Source organism: Rhinolophus sinicus, chromosome 16 (genome assembly GCF_057876585.1).
Source record: "Rhinolophus sinicus isolate RSI-liver-muscle chromosome 16, RSI-T2T, whole genome shotgun sequence".
Classification (NCBI taxonomy): Eukaryota; Metazoa; Chordata; class Mammalia; order Chiroptera; family Rhinolophidae; genus Rhinolophus; species Rhinolophus sinicus.
The window spans coordinates 31653585-31666756 of record NC_142516.1 but is presented as its reverse complement, the minus strand read 5'-3'; the positions used below and the strand labels follow the sequence as shown (position 1 = coordinate 31666756).

General features: G+C 36.9%; 1 protein-coding gene across 3 annotated transcripts in view; it reads left to right on the top strand.

Moving 5' to 3' along the window:
• Positions 1-13172, top strand: part of RECK (reversion inducing cysteine rich protein with kazal motifs) — a 64535-nt gene that overhangs the window by 18640 nt on the left and 32723 nt on the right. For 2 of the 3 annotated variants that reach the window (XM_019729088.3, XM_019729089.3), the window contains 4 exons: positions 166-240; positions 1266-1302; positions 3792-3877; positions 5557-5604. In XM_019729088.3, coding sequence (XP_019584647.3) covers positions 166-240; positions 1266-1302; positions 3792-3877; positions 5557-5604 — 246 coding nt within the window. Of the gene's footprint in view, positions 1-165; positions 241-1265; positions 1303-3791; positions 3878-5556; positions 5605-6761; positions 6864-13172 lie in introns of those variants that run through there. The other variant, XM_074330706.2, reaches the window with a different exon arrangement.

Genomic DNA, 13172 nt, shown 5'->3' with positions numbered 1-13172 from the left:
AGTTTAATTTAGATCTTTCCAAAGGTTTTCCATTTATGAAAGGAAGTTGGAAAATATTCTAGATACTTGAATATTTATCTAGATACCTCTAGATTTCTAGAGGATAATAAATTTACTTATTATTTCTTATAAAAATACCACAAAAACTTTTTTTTTGTCAAATAGATATTCTCCTCAAAAAGTGAATCTCGACTAAAACATCTGTTGCAGCGAGCCCCAGATTATTGCCCTGAAACAATGGTAGGTCTTGTTTAACTTAACTGTGGAAGCTTTTGTTTAAATGAAGCCATCTAATGAGTTACTTTGATTTAGCAAAATTTTCAATGTGAACGGGGTTTGGGGTCAAAGTAAAATGATGGATTTAACTAGATACTTTAAAAAGATCTTCACACAAATTGTTAGATAGAATATTGCCTTTCATTTTTATTGTTTATTCTATGATGTAGGTAAAAACAATATTAAATACAAATTTACTGCAATCTTCAAATTTCATTATAGTTTGTTTATCTGGAATTTGGAATTTTACATATTATTATATTTTGACAACTTTATGAAAACGATTAGGTTGGTGCAAAAGTAATTGCAGTTTAAAAGTTTTAAAATAATTGCAAAAACCACAACTGCTTTTGTACCAACCTAATATAATGACTACATTTTATATTTTCTTTGATTTTGAAAAGTTGTATTTGGGATAAGGGAAAATGTGTGACTTAATATTCCAATCTTCCCATTTTCTTGTATATGATAGATGTATTGCTTGCCTGCCTGAATCATGTAGCTTAAAATGTCTCTAATGCTTGGGCCATCCTCAGTGTTTGGATGCTCATGGACCAGGTTAAGAAAGTCTGAGCTTGCCACGAGATGGCCTGTTTAGATATGGTAGCTTACATTATGTGAGGGATGGGCAGGGGGGAGGGGCGGAGATAATGATCAAACAGTCTGGCTGATGATACATTTTCCTGTAGTCATTCTACAGACACTTTTGTCTTTGTGCTTGGAAACACCGATTCCGGTAATCGTCCTGAGTAACCAGCCTAATCTTCAGTGCTCATAGATGGGAAGATGGGAAAAGAGCAAGCAGTACTTTGCATCTGTTTTAATTTTTTTCCCCCTAAATAGCTGGTTGATACTCATATAGTCCTAGAATATTGACTGTATAGACACAAGCATAATCAAATCATCCGTACATGATTTCTGTAGAAGTTAAGTGTCATATTTAGGAACTGGTTATCTACATAAAAGCCTTTTGGTGATTACAATTTTAGGTTGAAATTTGGAGTTGTATGAATTCATCTTTGCCAGGTAAGCAATAGAAATGTAACTTTTAGCACTTTGTTTTAAAAAACTTACTGTGATTGTAAAATCTATGTCATAGTCCTATAACCTAATATGTACCCTTGAGTTGCTATCTTCTCCTTTCCATAGGCACCCACATTTTCAAACGTATAACTTATTCTCATTCACTCAGTACTTTGTACTCTTGTCTCCACTTCTAATGAAACTGGTCTTTTGAAAGATCCCCAGGATCTCTTTGGTTCCCACGTCTTACAGCTTTTTCTCAGTACTTAATCTTCTGTGACTTCCCTGTGACTTGATATTACTGACCACTACCTTCTTGTGACTGCACCTTGCTCTCTCTTACCTTTCTCCTCTTACCCCACCTCACCCCTCCACAAGGACCGTGGTTATTCCTGTGTGAGGTCCTTTTCCCTTCTCTCTCCACACTCACTCTGGTAACTAATCAGCTCTGGGAAGGTAACTTGCAAATCCAAGTCATTGTTTGTGACTTCTAGACATCTTTACTTAGATCTCTGAGTCCAGGTGGTATCTGAAATGCAAATCCAAAACCAAACTTATCCCATAATTGCCTTCCCTTGTGAATGACACTGGATTGGAAACCAAGTTATCTTTGACTGCTTTTTCTTTTTAGCTCCATTGATTTTCCCCTTGTAAAATTGTGTATCTGTCCTTTCTACTCCTAGTTCAAGCCTTTATTATTACATTCTTGGGGTAGAATATTATAAGTGACTGGTTTTTAACACATCATAGCTTTCCTCCTAACCCTTCAAAAAAAAAACCCCGAGGGGATATCCATTTCCTTTGGAATGAAGCCCAAACTCCCTATCCTGGCATTCACAGTCTCCTAGGATTAAAGCTTATTTTTCAGTCCTGGTTAAAGCCAGAGTCTAGGAAAAAGGGAGTATATCTTATGTATCTCTGAGCTTTAAAGGCTGTCATACAGTTTGAAGTTTGCATTTCAAACAATTTGGACTATTTGCCGTCCTTTAATCATCCTTGCCTGTTTTCCTAATTCTTTCCTGTTCTACCTAATGTTCTAGAATTTACACACACATACACACAGAGTTTTTACCAAACTGTCATCTCCATAATGGGAGAAATTATGTTTTATCTATTTCGCAGCCCACAGAATACCTGATAGAATGCCTTGTACATAGTAGAGGCTCAGTAAATGTAAATGCTTGTTGAACAATTTAATGTTTTCTAAGAGGACACAGGGTATGTGGAAACAGCACTATATTGCATTATGCTGTAGAAGTTCACAGAGTTTATGACCTACATTGATTCCTTTCAAAATTATATCTGAAATGTGAGTGCTTCTGAATAGCAAGCAGCAAAGATTTAGAGGAAACTATACGAGGCAACAGGGCTAGATGGGAGTCTGTTGCCCTTTGGGCTCTTAAAACATGTAGGGATACAGAAGCTTATGATATGCAGTATTTTTAACTAGTTGTAATAACTGAGGTGGTTTATAATTATTAGGTTGGTGCAAAAGTAATTGTGGTTTAAAAGGTTAAAAATAATTGCAAAAACCACAATTACTTTTGCAACAAACTAATATATTTGGAAAGTTTTGTTTGTATTTGTGAGTTTTGTTTACTTTTGTTTGTTTTGTTTCTTAGCAGAATGCTTCTATTTGTATTAAGTCCTAGTTTTATTTGGAGAACTATGTTACCTATTGCCTTGAATCACTAACATTTTATTCAAATGTAAATAATAATCTAATTTAATATATGCGTTGATTTGAAGATCTATGTATTACATGGAAGCAGCATAAAGCATTTTTTTTAATGGCAATGAGGAGGAATTTGCAGGATCCCTACAAGCATAAATCTTTTTTGTCTTTTCATAATTATTATATCTCCGAACTTTATTCTAGGAGCCATTCATTGACATTTATGATTGCAAAAAGGGATCTTAAAAATACATTAGGACACTTCTTATAAAAAGTGATACTGTGACACCCAGAGTGATTTAGCTGGAGAAATAGCTGCTGTGCGTAAACTGAACCAGAAGAGTCATTTTACCCAGTGATGAAGTGTACCTGTTTACTAAGTATCAGTTTTTAAACAGTATCATGGGTTTTACACTATTCTAGGTATTTAATATTTTTGAATTCAGTAATACTTGTCCTCTTTTTTGTGAGGTTAAATTGGAATCTTTGCCTCTGCCTCACAGTCTAATGGTGAGGAAGGCCTCTCCTTGCTTTCCTTAACCTGTGTGCCCTGTAGAGATGCTACCTATCCAAGAGTGAGAATGACGTGGAGTTTTGGGTGGGCAGGGAGACTAATAATTTTGCTGTAAGGGACCCTGAGAAGATTGATAGCATTGGGAATAGGTGGGGAGGAGGAGCTTAATATTTTTGAGGCCCTTCTGTCAGATTTCCTGTGGACGCCTGCTTTCACTTTCAGTGGTATCTATGAACCAATTTGGCATGCTGTTTGTGTTTGTCACTACTTATAATCAAAACATTTGAACATTTTGTTTTTAAGGTGTGTTTAAGAAGTCTGATGGCTGGGTTGGCTTAGGCTGCTGCGAACTGGCTATTACCTTGGAGTGTCGACAGGCATGCAAGCAGGTAACACTGGACAAGCAGGGTCTTTAGCAGCATGGAGTGCAGTTTGGGTATTAGCTGTGCATATGTCTTAAACCCTGCCCACCTCATACCTTTGGAGATGTGACTCATAAAAGCTGCAAATTTCGCATTTCTTGCATAGACCACTTCTTTTTAGACTTGCTGCTTTTTCAATTATGACTGCTGCACGTAGGACTCTCAGTCCTCTCTTATTCTTTCTTAACTTCACTCTGCCACACAAAGAAAGAATATTCTAGGAATTAAGGCCTTTTATACTTTGCTTATGGTCATGCTTAATCAATGTTGACTGACCAAATGGTCGTGTGAATTTCGGGTATGCCTAGATGAGAGCCGTTGATACATTTCATCTTGCCTTCTGTCTTTCATCATCATGGGTGGACCCTGAGCATGTTCTTATACCCCTCTCTGTTCCTCGGTGAACATGATTCCTATAGTGAACTAGTAATATAACTTCTCTTTGATTTAATCTCTCTGGTCCGGTTCAAGTGAGGCCCCTGAGTTTTTCCTCACTGTGTATATTTTCATAATGGTTCCTGAGACAGTTGTGGGAAAACTGGTCTCCTAGTTCTTCATACTCCAAGTGGTGGGAGTAGACTTACCTGGGAAATTTAGAAACCACAGCTGGAAAGTCTTCTTGCATTCTCTTTTTGTAGTGACTGGTCTATGGACAGGAGTATGTAAGACACCGTGTCACCTTCACTTTCACGTACACCATTGCAGCCCTCTTCAGGCAGCACACAGCCTAGCTACGTATCTGCTGCTCTCCTCCAGGCTCTGAGATGAAGCTGAGTAGTGGAGGATTGGAACTATAATCCGTCTCGTGGGGCATAAAACAGTTGCCAGTCCATTGTGCTTCTTGCTCTCCTCATCCTCACCTACTGGCCTATTCAAAATTGCACGAGCTTAGGTGATAGACAGGAGGGAATAGAATAAGGGACCAGAGCCCCTGGCTCGGAAACTACATCTCTAAATATGGGCTGATACCATATGGAAGAATTAGCACCCTTCAGATTTGTTGTAGCTTGTTTTATATACAAAGTACAAGCTTAAATGTGGTAAATAACTTGCTCTTTCTTTGATCCTCTGTCTTCATCTGTAGAGGCGATACCATCTCTTCATAAACTTGTTAAGAGAATTACATAAAAATAACTTTTGTTGATTGCCAGGCATAGCCTTTCCCTCTTCAACTGCCCCCTCTTATACGTGGATCTTTTCTGAGGAAAAGTCAGTATGAGAACTTGCAGTATGAAGGGTTAAAGAAAAAGCAAAATATAAACATCCTGGCAGAGCTTCACAAGAAAATTTGCAACAGAGTGGAATTCAGTTAAAAAAAAGAAAATTCAGATTTACATTTCCTTCAAAGTCATCTAGTTCCTGAAATAACAAAAGGACTGTGTTAATATGTGAGAAAAAGCCATAAAAGTTAGCGTGAGGTTCTAGCGTATCATGTAGATTCTGAGGCTGATGTTTGTTTTAAAGAAATTGCATGAAATGTGTTTGTTGTATTTTAGGCACTTTCAAATATTTGAACATAAGGTTTTCCTTGATGAAATAAAGAATACTATACCGGCAATTAACTTATATTAATTTGTGTTCTTTTTTTGTCTTGTGCTGAATAGCATGTGTAATAAATTAATGGAGAAAATTTTTTTATCTTTTAGGCATCTTCAAAAAATGATATTTCCAAAGTTTGCAGAAAAGAATATGAGGTATGCATTTTATTTAACAAATTTCATTAGACTGTTCAGATGCCATCAGAATTGATAAAATCACTTAAATTTTAAAATGAATTCATTCTTACGTAGATTGCCTTTTACTTTACAAAAAATAATAGCCTTGATAAAAAGGTCATTTACCTTGTTTAGAAATGTTATGACTTTAATTGACTTTTGTTGAAATTAATTTTAAAGAAATGCCTAAATCGCATATGCAGAGGATTTCACCTATAATGTTCTCATAACAAAGCAACTGGTTGTACCCAAAGTTGTAAAATAGTTTTTCTTATGTTCTCTGTCCTCTTTTGTCCCACTTCCTATGCCTTGACCCATCCAGTTATCCATTTTTATAAACCACCTCTAACTGAAGAAACAGAGTCATATTGCTAGTGTGAATAGCTTCAGACTTTTCTAGGGTCTTGTATTTGGGGAGAAAAGGGAAGTACTAAATTATAAATACTGTATTAAATCTGAAGGACGCTTGTCTCCCGTCTCCTAATAGTGGTATTTCAAGCACTGTGGTATCTAGATGGGGGAGTTACTAAAACAGGGTGGAGGAGGTGTTTTATATCATGCAATATGAACAGAAGATTGTCCCTGATGTGAAAAGCCTTATTGGGAATACTTTGTTCTGTTTATAGATCTCCATGGTTAAATGAGACAGTATTTTTGCTTTTCATAGTATAAGACCATATAATTGAGGGTACTTAAGTGCATATGCCACATTCATCATTTTTATATATAAACATTGGAATTCCATTGCTTTTAATAGTTGGTTCTCTTGGAAAAGAAAGATAGAACGACTCTCTTAACTGCTTCCAGATTATAGTTCTGATATATTTTTTCTTTTCTCAAAGCCTATAATTATATCTCTTAATTAATATTTTTAAATTGGACAATCATATTTATCTTTTGTCCCTTTGTACTGTTTGCTAAGTTATATCTATTCCTCTGAAGACAAATTTCCAAATTAACTGAAACTCTCCTCTATTCTTATTGAAAGGAGCCTTGCTACAAAGAAGTAAAATATCTTTTTTTTCTTCTCTCTACCTTTAAAATAACTAGTTGTAGTTTGTCTTGAATAAAGTGGCTAACTATGATAATTCCTTCTTTTCTCCCGCATGATGTCTGACACTGTCCATCTCCTGTAGCCTGTCCTCCATTATTTTAGTGTGCTTCCTTCTCTTGTCTGGATTTCTGCATTGCCCTAGGAAGTCTGCCAGTATGTGTTGATGAAGGACGGGACAGGAAAGGTAAGAGAGCTAAACACTGTCCTCTGAGAGAAATACTAAGAGTAGTTTACTTTTCCCAGTCTATCTTCCCTTATTTGGCCTAGAATTAAGAAACTATTTTCCAAAAAGCTACATGCTAAGAGAGTTCTTTTATATATAACGTTAAACCTATAAGTTATTCAAGGTAATTTAAGACTTGATTTGATTTCTTACATGTTATTTAGAAGTAAAAAGAGAGACAAGAGTATTTTAATACAGAAAAAGGGGTTCTGCATTATAAGCCCAAATAACAGTTGGGTTCTTGTTGAAGTGTAGTCTAGAGATAATGGTTATTTGTTATAAAGTGAATGGGTAAGTTTGGTGTAGTGTAACCTATTTTAAATGGATTGGTTGTTTATCAACATTAGAATAATTTCTAAAACTAGGCTTTTAGGTTTTTTTGTTTTTGTGTTTTTTTTAACACTAGTGTGGTCCCTGGGGTGAACTTCTAGATGTGTAAGCTGTTCCTTTAGGCTTACAACTTTAGGGGTTAACATTTACCCTGAAAGATAGTTTTGTATTGTTTGATTAGAGAGTGAGTGATTATATTTGAAAGAGCTAAATAATGTTTATCTTCACTGATAAGCTGCGGCAGAATCCCTTTTGAGGGGATATCTTAAACATGAATAAAGTTTAAATTTTTTAATGCCATTTAATATTCTGTTTTGTTCCAAGCATGCTAAGATAAATCAGTTAAATGTAAAACATCATTATTTCTGATTTAACAGCATCTGATTTCGTATGCAAATTAACAAATATTTATTGAATACTGAGAGGCAGTTTTATATGTTTGAAAAAGCACAAAAACTAAAGAGTTGTATCTAATTGAGTGAAGATAACTGAAATATATACTGCTCACAGAAGGGCTCAGGGAATCAGAAAGTAGAGTGAGCATGTTGGGAGTGATCAGGGAAAATTTTGCAAAAGAGAGAGGCCTGAAAGGATAGGTTTAATAAGACTGGATCCAAAGAATGTTAGCAAAAATGAGTATAGTTTGTTTGTACAGGGTGCAAAAAGAAAATAGGCCTATTTGGGGCTGATAATCTGTGGTTATGTAGGCAAAGTCGAACCAGGTCCTGGAAAGATGATATTTTAGGGTTTAATTTTTTATTAAGTAGAGACAGATAATGAAGATTCTGTAATAGGAGACCAACATAACAAATAATAAGTTTGATATTTTATAAAGCTTAAAATCTTAGTTGTGTGCAGGCTGAGTTTTAGATCTCCAAAACCCTATAAGTTAGCTAAAAACAGATAAGGCCCAAAAGTAGGATGATAGCAGTAGAGTCGCGTATTCAGGAATAACTAAGATTTGAAGGCAGAATCGATCAAAAGGATTTTTATCATGGATTGAATATAGGAGATTATGTTCAGGGAAATATGAAAAACAGTTATTAGTGAATTGGGAGATAGAATTGAAGAAATTATGTGGAATAGCACATAAGGATAAGCTGAAAGAGTTTAAGGGAAATGGAGGATAGAGAAAGTCTTCTAATTGGAATACTATAAGAAGAAAGAAGCAGAGTCAATGTTTAAAGAATGTTTAAATGCTTAAATGTTTAAATCCCCAGCAGGATTTTAAAAAAATCCATACATTACAGACACACCTCATAGGCAAAGATCTTAAAAGCAGAAAAAAAGACACTGCCTTCAAAGGAGACTAACAGCTGATTTCTTAATAGCAACAGAGGAAGCCAGAGACAGTGGAATGATACCTAAAATGTTCTGAAAGAAAATAACTATCAATCTAGAATTCCATGTCCAGCCAAAAAATTTTTTCAAGACAGAGGGCAACATTAAGATATTTCCTAACGACAGAAACAGAGAATTGCCATTACTAGACCCTTTGTAGAAGTCCTTCTCCAAAGGAAGGCCTAAAATAGCTACAATTATTTGAAATGCAAAAGAAAAAGAGAATGATAACAATATAAAGTGGGTAAGTTAAAGCACACAAGATTAATTAAAACAATAATAATATAGTGAGTATTTTTTTAAAAAAAAATACACAGCAACAATAGCAAATAGGTTTTGAGGGGAATTTAAAGAAGTTGGAGTATATTGAGTGTTAGGTCTTTTTCAATGTAAAGGCCCATATGTCAGAGGTAGTTAGGAATCCAGGACTAAAGAGGAGGGGACTATCATGCCCAAAGTCAACTGCGAAGTGACCCTTGAACCTCGAGAGTGGAAGAAAACGCTATGGAAGAAAAGCATAGAGAAAAGTAGGAAGCTGGGTTTTGAAAATTGCTTCTTTAGGGAATCAGAAGAGAAGGAGCCAAATACTGATCTGACATTTCAGTAGGAGAGGACCCTGCCTGTGTTCAAAATGGAATGAGTTATTCCAAGAAACAAAGAACTTCCTGTCGCTGGAAATGTTCAAGCAAAGCCTTATTGGATTCACATGTTATGGAGCAAATTTCTGTAGTGGACAGGCGATTTGACCAATGATCTCCCAACTCTGCAGTTCTCTTATTCCGACCAATACCTAAGAAAGAATACTTCAGTACTTAAGAATGCTTCTTTCAGAATCACACCTGTTTGGTTGGAGCCACCAAATCAACCAGTGGCTTGATTACTCTGACATGGACATGTCATAGGCTTGTGCGTTTCTAAGTTCTCCATGTATTTTCACAGGCCTGGTCCTTGGCCCACCTACATGTATTAGTCAGGCCACCTGGGTTCATGGATGTGTGATGCTAGAATCAGGGATGATACTGAAAATATTCAACAACTGGAATTACATAGGCAACAACAATCAGAATAGATGCTGGCTGTAAACCAGTATAGCCATCCTCATGCACACTGGCTGATTAGAACTAAAGTGCAAACGAATGTTTTCTGTGAGGTCTGAGACATGGAGTGTAATTCTTTAAAACAGACAAACAAACAAACCGGCCACTTGATAGTTATTTTCTTTCTTGAACGTCAGAATAAACATCAAGGTGATGTGAGGCTGGTGAGTTTCCAGAGACCTGGCAATGACTGATGAGACAAATTTAATTTCAGGTTTATAAATCCATTTCATACGTGCCATTCTCTTAACATAATGTCCGTAAATATAATAAATACCTTTCCATATGCTGCATGAGCTACTGAAGTACAATGCTACAAATTTGTCATCGGACTTAGATTTTCACTTGTTTCTTCTTTCAGATTCTTCTCTATGCTTTCCTTTATATTCTTTTCATAAATGTCATTTTCATTTCTCTTTCCTAGCTTTTTTCAGTCCAGTTATTTGATGTTATCTCATTAAGGAAAGTGAGATACTATGAAGGAAAATCAGTAGGAGATATTTTTGTGAGGACTGTCTTTTTTAAAATCTTAAGGCATTTAAGTTTTAAACTTAACAGTTGAGTTGGTAAAGAATTCTAAAATAATGCCCTGTCCTGGGGCTCCGATTCTGTGAGAATGCCAGATAAATTGAAGACTGAGGATGTTAACAAAAGAGGCTGTAGGAACCGCAGCAACAAAGATGGTCGGCCTTGTAAGCTTTAGGCTCAGTTCTGCCAGCAGCCTCCCAATCAACACATGGCTGAGTACATGCGAGCAGAGTGCAGGTCTGTGCTAAATTTTATTTTTTGGTTATTTACATGGTTCAAAATTCAAAATGGTATAAAATAAAGTCTCTTTCCCACGTCTTATGCTGCAGCCACCTAACTCCTTAAGTCACCAGAGGTATTTTATGCATATAAGTAAATATGTATGTATACTCCTCTACTCCCCGGTAACACAAATGATAGCTTGCCATACACTTGGTCCTCCCCGTGGATGCCAGCTTTTGGTGCATATGTGTGCCTGCACAGGCTGTACAGTGTATCCTCAGGAAATGTCAAAATTAAATCCTTTAGCTCAAAGACTTCTATGTATTAATTTTATTTTGCTTCATTTTTCTCTCAAATTAACCGTGACTCTGGATTTACTACCAGAAGCATAAAAAGGGATGAAAACTAGCCCCATTTAGAGATTAGTGTACAGGGATGTGGGGACCAGCAGGATTCCCTGGAGAGCTAGAGATCTCTTACACTTCAGTGTGATTGGATCTGTGCTGCAGTGGTTCTCAGAATAGAGGTGACAGTTTTGGGGGGTTTTAGCAAAAGAATCGTGGGGTACTTTACCCCAGCAAAGCCTTCAGGACCTAACTGAAAAGCTTCTTTTAGTTAATGCTAAGGAAACTCTGAGAGTTGTCAGGATATAATAAATAGAAGGCTGAATGGGAGGCCTGGTAAAGTAAAATGCTGTAGCGGTGTAGTGACTGTGTCCGAGTAGAGTTGAGCCGTTACCTGCAGCTGATGAGCTCCAAAAAGAGCGAAACCTGTTAGGTCCTGCAGTACTGGCTTCAGATAGTATAAAAACTTGATTATGTTCTATTTGTCTATTGTTTTGTTTTGTCATATTTTGTATTATAGTTTGGGGAAGGGAATAACTCCTATTTAGTCTCCTTGTACTTAGTGTGTTTCCTCTCTAGTCCATTCGTCTCAGAAGTCACCTGAATGAGATCATCCCAATAGGGAAATCTGACCAGTCAGATTAGATTATGACCTGATCTAATCTAAATGTCCAGGTTTCCCCTCTAGGCAATTTCATCTACTCTCACAGCTTTAATTGCCCCTATATGATGACAACTCCAGAATCTTCTTTGCTAGCCTCTTTTATGCACTCCTGAATCACTCCTGGATATGTGTACTTTCGATGTTTAGCGGGCATTTCAAATCAGCAAAACTGATTGTTACCCTCCCTACCTGCCCTACCTCCCCTCCTTCTGCCCTTCTGCTATACAACACCACACACATGCACACACACATCCCAAAACAAAAACTTATTTTCTTACATTCCTTGCGTGGTTATTCCAGCACAGTGCTCCCAGACACATAAACTAAAAACCTAAGAGATGCTGTCTACGCTTTCCTCTTTCTCACCATCTCCCACAAATAACTGGCTATCAAGCCCTAAATATTTACCTCTAAAATATATCTTAAATCAGTCTCCTTTCCAGGTCCTCAATTACTGTCTTAGCTCAGGCCTTTATACCACTTCTGGACTATTGCAACAGCTACCCAACTAGCTTTGCTGTCTAATTTCTCCTCTTAGTGGATCTACTATCTCCACTTCTCCTAGAATGGTCTCCTTAAAGACCAAATATGATGTCTCTCCCTTCCTTAAAACGGTCAGTGGTTCTCCTATAGGATTACGTTCAAGTCCCTCAGCCTGTTACACTAAGCTTTTCTCCATCTAGCCTCTGGCTCTGCCTTCCTTTACAATTCAGCAGCATGCAACTTGTAATTTCCCAGATTGACCATGTGTTTTATTTATTAATTGTAACTGTATAACCTATCCGTTCTACCTGGAAGTCCCTCTCCTAGAATCCATCCTATCACACCCCATCCAGTAGTATGCTGGAGCTGGCTTCTACCACTAGGGAGAACAAATTGTTAAATATTCAGGAATTTTGCAAACTACGTTTTTAATTTGAAAGCAACCATGATGGGGGTAGTTATGCTGCAAACATCAGCAAATACTGCAAATTGGGGTTCCTTCCAGCCCCATCCCTAAGAAAACTGGTCCCAGCACACCATGACCCCTATCCAACTGGCAACCTTTGCCTCAAATTCTGACTTACATGGTTCCTCTCTAAAACCTTTCCTGCCCAGCCCTCTTCCCCTCCACACACATGTAGTTGATTGCTACTTCTAAACCCTTTGCATGCTTTAGTATTATAGCATTTGTCATAGCGTAACTCTATTCACATATCACTCTTTAATACTACACTCTGAGTTCCTGGGGGCAGAATCTCTATCTCAGTTGTCTTTGCATCTGTCATTCATTTATTCACTCAGTATTCATTGAACTGATACACACCAAACCGATAGACTTAATTTGTGTCAGGTACTGTTCTCAGGGTACAAAGGTAAAAGGATTTAGCCACTATCTGCAAGAAGCTCATAGTCTAGTCCGTGAGAAGAGAGAAATTCAAATAGTCTATTATAGTACAGTGAGACGAGGACATTGCTAGAAGTCTGTACAAGACACACTGGAACTGGAGGAAAAACCCCTGCCCAGGGTAATGGGGAAGTCACCACAGAGCAGGTAAGACTTAAAGGATGAACAAAAATTTGTTGTCTGTAAAAAGGTGCTCAAATTCGTATTTTTATAGATAGAATTTGTTTCCACTCTGGACGGTTGAATTACAGAGGTTCTTTGTTTCAGAATAAATAGAAGTTTTATGTGAAAACCCTGTGTGAATGTCTATGAATTAGGCATTCTTTGAATGGGTATAGTCTTTCACTGAATATACCA